Genomic DNA, 13,116 nt, shown 5'->3' on the forward strand with positions numbered 1-13,116 from the left:
ACTTGTTTTAAGGACATTACATCAAAGTTGGATCAGCCTGTAGTGTGTTTTTCCACTTTAATTTTGTGTGTGACTCCAAATCCAGGCCTCCATTGGTTAATAAATTTGATTCCATTGATGATTTTTGTGTGATTTTGTTGTCAGCACATTCAACTTTGTACAGAACAAAGTGTTCAATGAGAATATTTCATTCATTCAGATCTAGGATGTGTTATTTGAGTGTTCCCTTTATTTTTTTGAGCTGTGTGTGTGTGTGTGTGTGTGTGTGTGTGTGTGTGTGTGTGTGTGTGTGTGTGTGTGTGTGTGTGTGTGTGTGTGTGTGTGTGTGTGTTTGTATATACATACATACACTTCATAATATAATTCATCATAACATTTGGTTACAGTGTTCGATGACCAGAGTTGCTGTGCAATGTGTGCGGCCTACAAGCCCCCAGTTTCGGGACCTCAAATGACAGACTGGGTGAGAGTATGAGTTGTCAATGTGAAAATCTGAAGCATGCTGTAACTCTAGGTACTGATAAAGTTGTAAATAACATATGCCAAGCAAGTAAACACCCTACTATGTGACAGGAGAGGAGTATTTACTGTATTACTATACCACTAAACATATACGTTTTCTGTTATATTTTAACAGATCCAGTGCGACAGTTGTGACAAATGGTTCCATGCCCTGTGCCTAGACATCAAGAGCAAACAATATGAAAAGGCAAAGAGAGGCAGCTGGAAATGTCTGTTGTGCACCTAATGAAAAAATCTTTCTACCCTGTTCAATGTAGTTCAAAAGAGAGAATTTAAAATTATATGTAGAAAATAAAACTGTACTTCCTTTCAATAGCATTAAGGCTGTGCCTCATCTGCCTAGTGTATCAGAATAATTTCACATGGATTTTGAGTTTGTGGAACACATGGCCTGGAAGCTATTGAAGAAAAATCAGATTTTTTCACATAAAAAATTGCGAAAAAATATAAAAAGGCTTAAAATGGAAATAAAATGAGTGTGCCTCATCTGTCTAGTGTAGCAGAATAATGTCACACAGAGTTTGAGTCAGTGGGTCACATGACCTGGAAGCTATTGAAGAAAAATCCATTTTTTTAACATAAAAAAAATTCTAAAAAATGTAAAAAGGCTTAAAATGGAAAGAAAATAAGTGTGCCTCATCTGTCTAGTGTAGCAGAATAATTTCACACAGATTTTGAGTCCGTGGGTCACATGACCTGGAAGCTATTGAGGAAAAATCACAGTTTTTGGCTATAAAAAATCCTAAAAAATATAAAAAGGCTTAAAATGGGATCAAAATTTGTGTACCTTACCGATGTAATTTATTGGCATGATTTGATATTAGTTTCGTCACAGGTGGTCACAAGATAAGTTATTTCTTTATTTTTGTTTCTCAAGAGTGTTTGGTTCGGAAAATTAGAACCTCCGCGCGTGAGAACAGGGAGCGGCAGAGAGCGGCTGGCCGAAATCTGAGTCCCTGAATCGGATCAACTGCGAGCTAGATGCCGCTAACTCTGCGGAGCTTGAATATCCAATATCCAACTTGAAACTAATTTCACCGCGGTTCGAAACCGGGTGTTAATTTCCTGTCGCCATCATATGTGCAAATGGGAGGGTCACTCCAATAAGATGAGGAAACAAGGGGAGCTTCAGGTTAATTCACCATCACTTTTACATGTAGAGCACGGAGGCAGTAAAACACAAGTGTTCAAATAAAAATCGGACAATTGACAGACTTCAGTGGTTAAATCTAAATATGTTTCAGACTGAGATCAGGGTGGAGCTGCTGGTAGCAGACCATAATGCAGCCTCAGCGCCGCCCCGCTTTAAACTGAATAACGTTCGCCTTAAAAAGTTGCATCAAGTCAGCGATAAATGCATCGACTTTCACCGGACATCTACAGGAGAGTCCCCCCAACATAACGGCGCTTCACCTTGTAATATGTACGCGTCACGGAGGGTTTTATTTATTTATTTTGAACCAACCAGAGCGCGCATCCTGTCTGTTTACCGAGTTGAGGCGGAGGAGCGCAGCTCCAGACGCGCGCTGAAACCAGATGCCGCCACCAGCAGATTCCTTCTGACGCCAAAGTATTTAACTGTCGTTTTTGACTTACTAGATTGGCATTAGAAAAAACAAAATAAAAACATAATCTTTTTTTCTTCTTTTACGTGAAGAATGGGCTGCGCAATATCAGGTCTCGCAGCGAAATCAGAGTTTGCAGAGAGGACTACAGAAGATGCTGCTGCGTATCCCAGCGAGGATCAGGTTCAGATGATTAAGGAGTCGTGGAAAGTTATCCAGGACGATATAGCCAAAGCTGGGATTATTATGTTCGTCAGGTAAGATTTTCCTGCTGTTTGGTGCGTTTCAGACGATTCAGAGTAGAAGAAAAATACTCTTAGTGAGCTGACTGTAAGGATGGTAGATGGTGTCGGATTTGAGGATGTTATGATAATAAATTCTCAAGTTTTGTCAAGTCACATTGAGTCGCCTTTAATCCACTGTATTCAGGGCAGAGTTTGGGGGTTTGATTAAGACACATTTGGGCTCCACAGAAATAAATAAAACAAAGCTCAGTTTTAAGCAGCAGCTTAGCTTTAATATTTGCTTGTTATGCAGATAATTAAAGAAATAATAGAGAAGTAAAATGACGCCTATTAAGTGCAATCTGATCATATGATCAGAGAGCTTAAGGAAACAAAGAGGTCTGTGAAGTATCTTGGGGATCCACTGTGATGATGACCTGCCTGAATCCTACCTCCATCACACCCCCCCCCTGCTCTGTCTTCTGACCCTGGAAGCTTGGAAAACATCACTCCTCCCTCCGTTCTTATCACTCCATATCACATCCTGTGTCATCACATAATAATAACACCAGAGCTCCGGGTCTTCCAAAGTACTATACAATTAAACCCATTAGCCATCAGGAAAATCCATTTTGGCAGTTAGGATGGTAACCAGCGTCCGGGAAAACATTTTTAGCCCTTTGGTACTTCGTAGGGAAATGAGACAAATGAGAGAATATGGTGATGAAGAGGTCCAGTCTCTACTGTGAAGAGACTATATGTGGCTAGAAGCCCAGTGAAAGGTGCCTGGAGTGAATTAAAGGGATTGTGACCTTAGGTGTTGGCCTGGAAATACACAGGCCTCTTGTGGGCCAGGGACACCCCAGGGTCTAAATGTCATTGGACCTGGATCTCCTGATTGAACAGTAATAGTTACAGTAAAGCAGCAAATGGGATTTTCACCTCACTCCTCAGAGAGGGAAGTTTTGTGTGTCAAATTTACTCAAAATAAGGTATACCAAAAGTGGACTAGCTGTGAATAATGCAGAAATGAATATAACCTCTGTGCAATGGCAATTAAAATTCCACTTGAGCCATTTAGAATGTTAGATTGTCTGCATATGTTATGCACGCTTGCATGCACACTCCGTGTCCACAATGGCAGAAAATAACAGGCTGTCTATGTGTCGCTGGTGTGTTGACAGTTGTGAAATAAGAGCTTCAGTTTCCCCTTTTTCATTTCATCAGTGAAGCTGGTGAGCAGCCAGATGAACTTTGTTATTGATTCATATGGGCACACACACACACACAAAAAAAACAAAAAAAAGTAACACTGCAAATATTGTATCATTATTCCTTCAAGTTTATGTAGTTTCATTAAAAGTTACTTCATCAGTCAAATGATACAGACTGAAGACAAACCGAGTTACGCAGAGGGAGGCATGATAGTAAGATTGGGTTTAACAGAAACGTGTTATCCAGGGCACTTAAAAGCATATACAAATCTGCTGCACTGGAGATTTCTCCCTTTCAAAATGCCATGTGGGAGAAACAAACAAAACAATAAACCCACCACACCCACCATCATTTTACATGCTGTTTTTTTTCCATTAATCCAGTTCTCAGAGTTTGAAATCGGCACCACACATGTCCAAGTTGTCTGTGTAGCATTATTAAATATTCACAATATGCAGTGCTCTTTACGTTATTACCAAATAATTAAGAATTGTAGTTCTGAGAATAGAATCAGCTCATAATTACTTCTGATAATGCGAAGCACGACTGTGGAATAGGGAGGCCACTTAAACACGCTCTGAACAGTGTCTTCTTCAGGGTAGAGATAATAAGGGCACATTGGAGTTGTGCTTGAAAAAGAAACTTCCCCTTAACCCACATTTTGTGAGCTTGCACTGGTGTCAGCCACAATAAACAGGTAGTTTTTAATTTATTAGTACCTCATATTTCATATCGCTAGAAATGGGATGTCTCTCCTATCCTGTTACGTCACAGTCCTTTTTCTTCCACGGCGCTGAAAACACAGAATTACCATAAGCCTTGGATCTCAGCATGAGCACAATAGGACTCACATCCACGGGAGGCGGCTGTGTACTCTGGTAGCATGACTAATCACAGCTACCTCAACTGGAGACTGAAAATATCTCTGATTGCTTGGTACCACGCTTAAACATATCTGGTTAAAGAAACTGAGTGCGTTAAACCAGAAGACAAAGACTCTAGCAGAAGCAGCGGCTCATTTAATTGAGGCTCCGTCCCAAAGCTGAGAGGGTGGCTCGCTGAAGCCACGGGTGGAAATGAGTGTTTGGATTGACAGGCTAATAAAGTCATGACCCTCATGGCCTGTTACTGATTGCAGATGTTGGTTGTGAAAACCGGAAAGGCACTGAATATAAGCAGCACAAGAGTAAGATCCGAAAGGCACAATCAGATCTCTATTCAAAGTGTCTGGTGAAGAGAATAACTCAAGGGTGAGAGAAAATCCTCTAATTGCATTGCTGATGAGCTGAAATCAGCACTGCGGATACGGGATAATAAATGTGTGACTGTCCATGCTAAAACTCTTGGGGTTGTATCATCTTAACTCCAGGGGAGAGGTTTGTTTTGGTGTGGGAATGAATGTGACAGGCTGATACATGAGTGGCTCTGAGAGGCTCACGGATGGCTGCTTGTACTTGTTGTTGTCATGGTGAACAGGTTGTTTGAGACCCATCCTGAATGCAAGGACGTCTTTTTCCTCTTCCGAGATGTGGAGGACCTGGAGAGGTTGCGGACCAGCCGAGAACTCAGGGCACACGGCCTGCGGTCAGTCACCGACTCTACATCCCAACACGTCCATACATCAGGATTAAACAGCACTGAACAAACAGCATAGTACTGCATGCTGCACATTAGACATGCACACTGATAAATAGCACCCCTTATTGTTCCCAAGGCACACCAAAGAGAAAAACATTTTCATATCTACATTTCAGTTTTAATTTTATTGATTGCCAGTTTATAACCACAATTCTTTCAATTAATTTTATATTGTAGGGTGGAGACCCTAAAAAATATAAGAGAATCTCAATAATCCTCGCTTGGTGATTGTGGGGAGGAAGAAATGTCTTTTAACAGGAAGAGGCCTTCTGCTAGAACAAGATTCTTTTTTAGCTTTCTTAGGACCATTGTTAGCATTAGTCATCTTCTGCCAACAGATGGTGCAATCGAGCTGAGGCCATGCAACTTTTCTTTATTTCACTCTTTCATAATTCCCATTATTTGATAACTGTGTGAATGGCAGGGATTCCTTTTGATTTAATGTTTGAAAGTAATTTTTTTTCTGGGGAAATGCCAAAAAAAAAAAAAAAAAAAGAAATGATAAAATAAATTAACAATTTCTAACTTTTTAAATCTGCAGTTGTCACAAAATCCATGGATGCTCGTGAACATGCCTGTCACAGCAGCAGGGCATGCTTTTAATGAGATAACGAGTGGTATCCTGGGGGATCTGTTTCCAGATCTGGACCATTATCATTACTGAGCTCCTGGACAGTCTGAGGTGCAACCTGGCAGCATCAGATGGACCAAAACATAATGTCTCAGAGATGTTCTATTGGATTTAGGTCAGGCAAGTATGGGGGACAGTCAATGGTATCAATTACTTCCAGGAACTGCCTGCATACTCTCACCACAGGAGAGTATGCAGCCATACTCTCATGCACCAGGAGGAACCCAGGACCCACTGCACCAGCGTAGGGTCTGACAATAGGTCATCCCGATACCTAATGGCAGTCAGGGTGCCGTTGCCTAGCCTGCAGAGGTCTGGACATCTCTCCATGGATATGCTTCCCAGAACATCACTGACCCACCACCAAACCAGTCATGCTGAACGATGTTACAGGCAGCATAATGTTCTCCACGGCTTCTCAAGGCCCTTTCACGTCTGTCACATGTGTTCTGGATGAACCTGCTCTCATCTGTGAAAAGCACAGGGCACCAGTGGTGAACCTGCCAGTTCTGGTATTCTATGGCAAACGCCGGTCAGGCTCCACGGTGCCGGGCCCTGTATTCACGGCCCAGCACCGTGGAGCCCTCAGGCCACCCTCATGAAACCTGATTCTGATTGGTTTGGTCAGAGACATTGACACCAATGTCCTGCTGGAGGTCATTTTGTAGGGCTCTGGCAGTGCTCATCCTGTTCCTCCTTCCACAAAGGAGCAGATACCAGTTCTGCTTGTTGATTAAGGACTTTCTACAGCCCTGTCTAGCTCTCCTAGAGTAACTGCCTGTCTCCCGGACTCTCCTCCATGCTCTTGAGACTGAGCTGGGAGACACAGCAAACCTTCTGCCAATGGCACGTATTGATGTGTCATCCTTGAGGAGTTGGACTACCTGTGCAACCTCTGTAGGGTCCAGCTATCACCTGTTTTGCTTAACTGACCAGCTCAGTATCCCAGAAGCTTAACTGATGTGATCCTAGACTCTGATTAAAAAGCATTCCTTCAGTTTTTCTGAGCAATGTGTTTCTCAGCTTTTGGTTTATTGGATATTGTGGCAACAAATAGGCCTATTTGTTAACCTAATGGTGCTTACCTCATAAAAACAAACCATTTCTATGTTACATATATTTTTAAAAATAGCCTCTCCAAAAAATTTCCAGGTACCCCCTGGGAGGAATATCCACTAGGGTACAAGCACCCTCTGCTCTAGTGGGTATTTAGGACGGTGTGTGTGTGGGGAGGGGGCAGACTCAAATAAGTGTCCATGTTTCTGGAAGTAAAGAATCACATCACCCAGTGCAACCATTTTTATAGTATTTTTTTCTTTACTAATAAGAATAAACTAAAACCATGTTGCACACATTACACACTATAAAATAAATCCCATGTGATCATGTAATCAGAGGGCTCCTCTGTGCTTTCTGCTCCACAGCAGAAAGAGCTCATAACATCTATCACTGGCACTTGTCTCTGTTTCCCAGTGTGCATCGTGCCTCTCTGTGTTTTTCTACACATGAGGCCAAAGCAGCCAATTACTGCCTGAGGACCTGAAGGTGCAGAGGGGAGCGTGACAGGCAAAAAGCCCGAACCAGCTGCTCTTAAATTCACCGCTAAAGCCAAAATTGCTCTTCAGCCGCACTTGTGGGGATGAGCACAAATGTCCACGCTGGCTGTGAGACAGAGAGACGCTGGAACTAATTCTGCTCTCGTCCTTTGTTCCGTCTTCGAAACTATCACATGCACAAAACTCTGCAGCGATGACAAACATGCACAGGAAAAACAAGAACGAAGAAAATTGATCCTGTGTTCTTTTGTGCCGAGAAAACGTGTTTTCAGGGGGAATAAAGTGTTCTGCAAGGAGCTGGTTTGCTCTTAACTGGGAGAAACTGATAGATGCACATCAGTGTTGTTTAATCTGAGTCTGTGAGACGCACTGTGCAGCTTTTCAGCGCGCAAGAGTGTCACCTACAGTGGGTGTGTATCACTTGATAGTCGCTCCCTGCTAATTGGTGGATCAATAAAGCTGAGTGTGTTTTTCAATCTGTTTCAGGGTGATGTCTTTTATTGAAAAAAGTGTGGCTAGACTGGAGCACCTGGACAGACTGGAGGCTCTGGCTCTGGAGCTGGGAAAAAGCCATTATCATTACAACGCCCCGCCTAAGTACTACAGCGTAAGGCCCCGATGATCCCAACAGCTTTGAGCTGCTGTCTGTTTGTGTGGTGCTGCTGTGTTTAGAGAGGTGTGCATATAATTTTTTTTTTAATTTCGGCTGATGGTGTAGCTCTTTATTAGCCATTATATAACGAGACCCCTAAAGTCACAGCAGCCGAATGACCTGACGCACATCCCGAACCGCCAAAATGCTTTACGCACCTGCTCCTGCAAATAATCACATAACAATCCACGAGCGCATTAGCATCTCACATTATTATTTTCCAGTATGTTGGAGCAGAATTCATCTGTGCTGTGCAGCCCATCCTGAAAGAGAGGTGGACCGCTGAGCTGGAGGAGGCGTGGAAGGTAAGGAAGGTCATTCAGTCCACTCAGTGTGACCTGTGAGTCCCCAAACTTTTTTCGCCTCCAGTTCTGGTTAAATAACCTTGAAGGGTGCGACCATCGCAGCAGCAAAGCTGGTTTGTGTTTGGCTCACTTCAGTCGTGCGCAACTCTTTAATGCTCCACGTAACATGTCAACATGGAGACTAACGCAGCACAAGTTTGACTGATGGTAAAATTTACATCTCACTGAACCATGCACGGGGGTACAGAGGAAGCGGATGATGCTTCTGTCACATCAAGTTATATCAGTCCAAGATCCCCATTTATATATATATATATATATATATAGGACACACTTTCTTTTTGCAATTAAGAGCTTGTAAACAAAATATCCACACACGTTTGTTCCACCCCCTAATTTTTGGCCACTCCTGCTCTCTAGTGGCTAAAGCTGGTTTGCTGCACATCAACAAAGTTTAATGTCCTTGCGGTAATACATTTACAAAAACTATTTTTTAAACTGAATTACAATAGCGTGTAAAAGTCTTTACCCACCCCTTATTTCTTTATATTTTGCTGTCAAGCAAACAGTCTTTCTAGGAATTTTTTAAGTGATCTTGGGTAATAGTTCTCCAGACTTTCTGAAGGTCTTTTCTTTGGACACTGGCTATTTTTTAAACTCCATTTTCAATCCAGTCCTTGTACCTGATCATTTTCAAAGGAATCTTTTTTTTTAATAAAAGCCACTTAATACTGACCTATGATGGATGGACCACTAGCAGTCATGGATCAGCCTCCCCAGAGCCTGGACCCTCAACATTATTGAAGCAGTGAGGGATCATCGTGACAGAGAACAGAACAAAATGCAGCTTTGAATGTCCTTCAAGAAGCCTGGAGAACTCTTCCAGAAGACTACTTAAAGAAATGACAAGAAAACTGCCTGAGAGAGTTCAGACTGTGTTGAAGAACAAAGGCGGTCATACCAAGAATTGCCTTTCATGCTCATTAGAATGGCACAAACTGTTTTTGCCTTACATACTGCATTTCCATTTTTATTTTGCACATCTCAATAAATCACTGCACTTATTTCCCAGCACAATATAAAGAAATGAGGGGTGGCTCAAGACTTTTCACAAACTTAGAATGCTACCAAATTACACACAGTAGACAACTGCTAAAACACTAAAAACATTCAACAAAAGATAATTTGTTATAAAGGGGACATATTGTGCTTTTCCTCCTGAGTGGGAAGCTCATATCACACATGACCAAAGCTTCACATTTTAAGTATGAGCACGTGTTTGTTTCTGCAGACCATGTTCCAGTATGTGACCAACCTCATGAACCAGGGATACCAGGAAGAGAGCGCCCGACAACGCCAGCTCGCACTCTCCCCAAAAGAAAGGCCGGACAAGAGAAACACCGCGCTATGAGACGACGCTTCTTTAAACCCCAACAGACTGTTATCATCAGTACAGCACAGAAATGTGTGTATGTAAATAGCCTATTACCTGTCTTTGTTTTCTATATTGCTCATGTTTGGTCATTGTTTAGAACATTAACAGACAAAAAACAAGCAGCGACTCTTTAGAAAGCACTTTATTTCTGAATTTAATTTCTGCTTGCCGTCCTCTGCTGTGAGAGCAGGACTCGGGTATCACAATAGGACAAACACAAATGGGTAGAAAAAAATATTCTGGCTGCAGTCAAAGCTGCTTTGTAATAGTGATTAAAAAAAAAATATACTGGCATCTGAATTACAGCCAATACCCCTCTCTGTATTCATAACTAAAACATGCAATTCAATAAATCTGCAGCTTTTTTTTTTGCACTACTAAACTAAATCATGACATCACTGAGAATATTAACTGATGCTGTAAAGTACATATTGGTGTTTAAATATTTAAGACAGCCAGTTTAACAGGGGTATGTAAAAACAAGAGGCTTACTATATTAATTATGCCTGTAAAGACATAATAAAAAAAAATTAAATACAGTACAGTGAAATTTGCCCCCCCTCCAAAAAAAAAAAAAAAAATTAGTTCTGTGTGAACTCAGACTGAAATTTAATGAAAAAAGAAAAATGCAACATGCTTCTAAAGACAGTGGAATTAGAATGTGCCAACACAACTCTGATTTTTAGCTGGTAACATAAATAAACTAACAATTAAATAGAGTGAAGGGCTGTTAATCACTGGGCTCCATGGATTAGGCTCCAGAGGCAGCGTAGCTGTTGAGATCCTGGTCCCGAAGCAGAAAAGCTGGCTTGCTTTATACTGAATGAGAAATCCTCAGCTTTCTGTTCCAAATGGCACTGAACAGTCAGGGATGAGACGTTACCATGCAAACATTGGCAAAATATCAAAGCAGTCACCGGGTGGGCTCTTGAGGCCTCAAATAAATGGGAAGAAATCAGACTGGGGCTGCAGATCACATGGAGCCCTCTCCCATTCCCCTCAGATAATACAAGCCAGTTTAGGTACCCAAGGTGGTCTTAAAGAGTCTCTTGCTCATTGGGTGGCTTTGGTTTTCTTGCTTTTGCTTTTCTTGTCTTTCTTCTTAAGTCCATCCATATGAGCTCTGAGCAGGTTAGAGTACGCCTGAAAAGGACAGAGGTACAAATGGTGGATTTATAAAAGAGGCAAAGATTAAGTAAAATATGACAGTTTTCATGAATATCAAAAAGAATTGATCAAGAGAAACTTCACATTAAGAGCTCACTATATAAAAACTAGCTCAACCTACCATCTGAAACTTGATTACTTCTTTGGTGCTGACCTGAAATTATAAATGAAAAATTATAATTTACAGCCCACAAGGGGTGGGGACAAGATTTAAATCTTAAAGCCAAGCCAGCATACCACTGTGCTAATTTTCTTCTTGCCATCAGATGCTCTGAGGAGACATTTGTTGTCTGCGGGTTCAAAAGACTCCGTGTGGCCCTTTCTGGGCACCGGTTTGGTTCTACCATCATCTGGAAGCATGAAAGACTTCATTAAAACTGCTTAAATATAAATAAATATATATATGAAAAAGTAAATCCAGCTCTCGTGTCACTTAAGAGAAACCTACTTACACTTCTTTAGTGTGATGACAACACTGCCTGATGTTCTGCACTTCTGAAAGAGCCGTGTGAGCTCCGTGAGAAACTGGACAACAGGAGGCAAAAATCAGTGAGTGCAGTCAGACAGACAGCTGGTCAGCTGTGTATAATATTGCTCTCCTGATAGATTTCTGAATAAGCTGTAACATATTTAACAGCCTTTCCCATAACCCTCTGAATGCAGTCTCAAATGAGCAATGAAACTAAGATTATGTAAAAACTACACAACGTAATTTCTTTACACTTGGTGAAACGGTGAAGCGTGGGTGGAGGAAGAACCGGTTTAAATTAGGTGAATTGGCCTTGGCGGGAGATGAGATCCCTGGCTGCCTTTCTGGTAATATTAATCAAACGTTTCGGTTTTAATTATGCCAGAAAGCACAGCAACTTTAAAGTCTAAACCAGCCTTAGCTTCAAAGCTAGATGCTAATCTCAATCTGCCTGCTAGCGTCTCTAAGGCTGAGGCTATTAGCAAGCTAGCTTAGCCGACAGCTAAAGAATGCAATGTCTGCTTTTAGTTTATAATAACCCTCAACAACAGACCAAGTTATTAACCATGTATTTTTGTTCTTACCGAATCATTTTCAAGCAGCACCATGATACTGACTCCAGTTGTAGTAGTCGCTCACTAACCCCAAGCTAAACTGCAGTGAAGCACACGTAGCCTACTGCATAAGGCGAAGCCCCTCCTTGCGCCCTCCTCACCTCTGTGCTTGACGCCACACTGCCACCCCCTGTTCGGGAGGGGAATAGCAGGAACTCAAACACCCCTTGGTAAGAACAGAAATTTTTAAAGAAAACATTTGTACGCTAATCTCTATTACTTCATTCGACATTCGACATAAAGCACTGCACTCTCCAACTGGAGGCTTATTTATGTTTCCATAGAGTTTCCAAAAGTTGAATGGGAGGCAGAGCCTTCAGCTGTCAGGGTCCTCTCCTGTGGAACCAGCTCCCAGCTTGGATTCAGAAGACAGGTACGGTCTCTAAGATTAGGCTCAATACTTTAATTTTGAAATTTATGAAAAAGTAGAGTTGGATCAGGTGACCCGGAACCCTCCCTTAATTTGCCTCAGCCTGCTGGGGACCTCTCCAAGATGCACTCAGACATATATGCCACTATTAACTTTTGTCCTTCCCCTCACTCCCTAACCAGTTGCAGCAGATGACTGTCCCTCCCTGAATCTGGTTCTGACAGAGGTCGCTTCCTGCTGAAAGGTAGTTCATCCTCACCACTGTCACCAAGTGCTGTTCAAGGGCGATTGTCTGATTGTTGGGATGTTCTTCCAAATATTGTGTTATTGCTAATGTTATATGCTGATATTGTGTCCTTACCTTACAATAGAGGATAAAGTGTCTTGAAGCAACTGTTGTGACTATATAAATAGAATAAAATACAAGGGAGATGAATTATGCCTCTTAGATACTGTCCACAACTTACTGGAAAAGCCTCGGAAAACTTCCTTTAACAACTGTTCCAGCTCAGCTGCTACAAGAAAGGATAGGAAATCCATCAGAATACCTAAACTTGTTTAAGATTTTCATTTATGAAGTGCCTTCATTTTTTTCTCTTTGACTGTGCTCCTTTCTTATGTGAATTTTACCTCACTGAGCAACTTTGTCTTTTCATATTGCATTTTATTTTACTGAAATACGGAATTCTACTTGCTTTAAGCTATTTAGAAGGTGCTATAAACACAGGAATCCATGAATTTTGGAAGAAATAA

The 13,116-nt window shown here is 41.6% G+C and overlaps 2 protein-coding genes across 2 annotated transcripts; one reads left to right on the forward strand and one right to left on the reverse strand.

Moving 5' to 3' along the window:
* Positions 1–2,040: 2,040 nt before the first annotated feature.
* xgb (x globin) lies at positions 2,041–9,879 on the forward strand. Its single transcript, XM_030718786.1, has 6 exons — positions 2,041–2,092; positions 2,180–2,344; positions 5,003–5,110; positions 7,838–7,958; positions 8,228–8,308; positions 9,600–9,879. The coding sequence occupies exons 2-6, from the start codon at positions 2,181–2,183 to the stop codon at positions 9,717–9,719; spliced, it is 594 nt and encodes a 197-aa protein (XP_030574646.1). The 5' UTR covers positions 2,041–2,092; position 2,180; the 3' UTR covers positions 9,720–9,879.
* A 26-nt stretch (positions 9,880–9,905) lies between these two features.
* srp14 (signal recognition particle 14) lies at positions 9,906–12,090 on the reverse strand. Its single transcript, XM_030718787.1, has 5 exons — positions 11,964–12,090; positions 11,363–11,435; positions 11,148–11,260; positions 11,032–11,064; positions 9,906–10,886 (listed from the first exon to the last, which is right to left on the reverse strand). Exons 1-5 carry the CDS (start codon positions 11,985–11,987, stop codon positions 10,797–10,799), a joined length of 333 nt encoding a protein of 110 aa, XP_030574647.1. The 5' UTR covers positions 11,988–12,090; the 3' UTR covers positions 9,906–10,796.
* Between the last annotated feature and the right edge of the window lie 1,026 nt (positions 12,091–13,116).

This window comes from Archocentrus centrarchus, chromosome 22 (assembly GCF_007364275.1).
Source record: "Archocentrus centrarchus isolate MPI-CPG fArcCen1 chromosome 22, fArcCen1, whole genome shotgun sequence".
Classification (NCBI taxonomy): domain Eukaryota; kingdom Metazoa; phylum Chordata; class Actinopteri; order Cichliformes; family Cichlidae; genus Archocentrus; species Archocentrus centrarchus.

Excerpts from the sequence above, each read along its gene's own strand:
- xgb (XM_030718786.1), top strand. The coding sequence starts at position 2,181 with ATGGGCTGCGCAATATCAGGTCTCGCAGCGAAATCAGAGTTTGCAGAG. Across the intron at positions 5,111-7,837 it reads CTCAGGGCACACGGCCTGCG|GGTGATGTCTTTTATTGAAA; the intron begins GTCAGTCACCGA and ends AATCTGTTTCAG. Across the intron at positions 8,309-9,599 it reads AGCTGGAGGAGGCGTGGAAG|ACCATGTTCCAGTATGTGAC; the intron begins GTAAGGAAGGTC and ends TTGTTTCTGCAG.
- srp14 (XM_030718787.1), bottom strand. The coding sequence starts at position 11,987 with ATGGTGCTGCTTGAAAATGATTCG. Across the intron at positions 11,436-11,963 it reads TGCTGCTTGAAAATGATTCG|TTTCTCACGGAGCTCACACG; the intron begins GTAAGAACAAAA and ends CCTGTTGTCCAG. Across the intron at positions 10,887-11,031 it reads AAGTAATCAAGTTTCAGATG|GCGTACTCTAACCTGCTCAG; the intron begins GTAGGTTGAGCT and ends TGTCCTTTTCAG.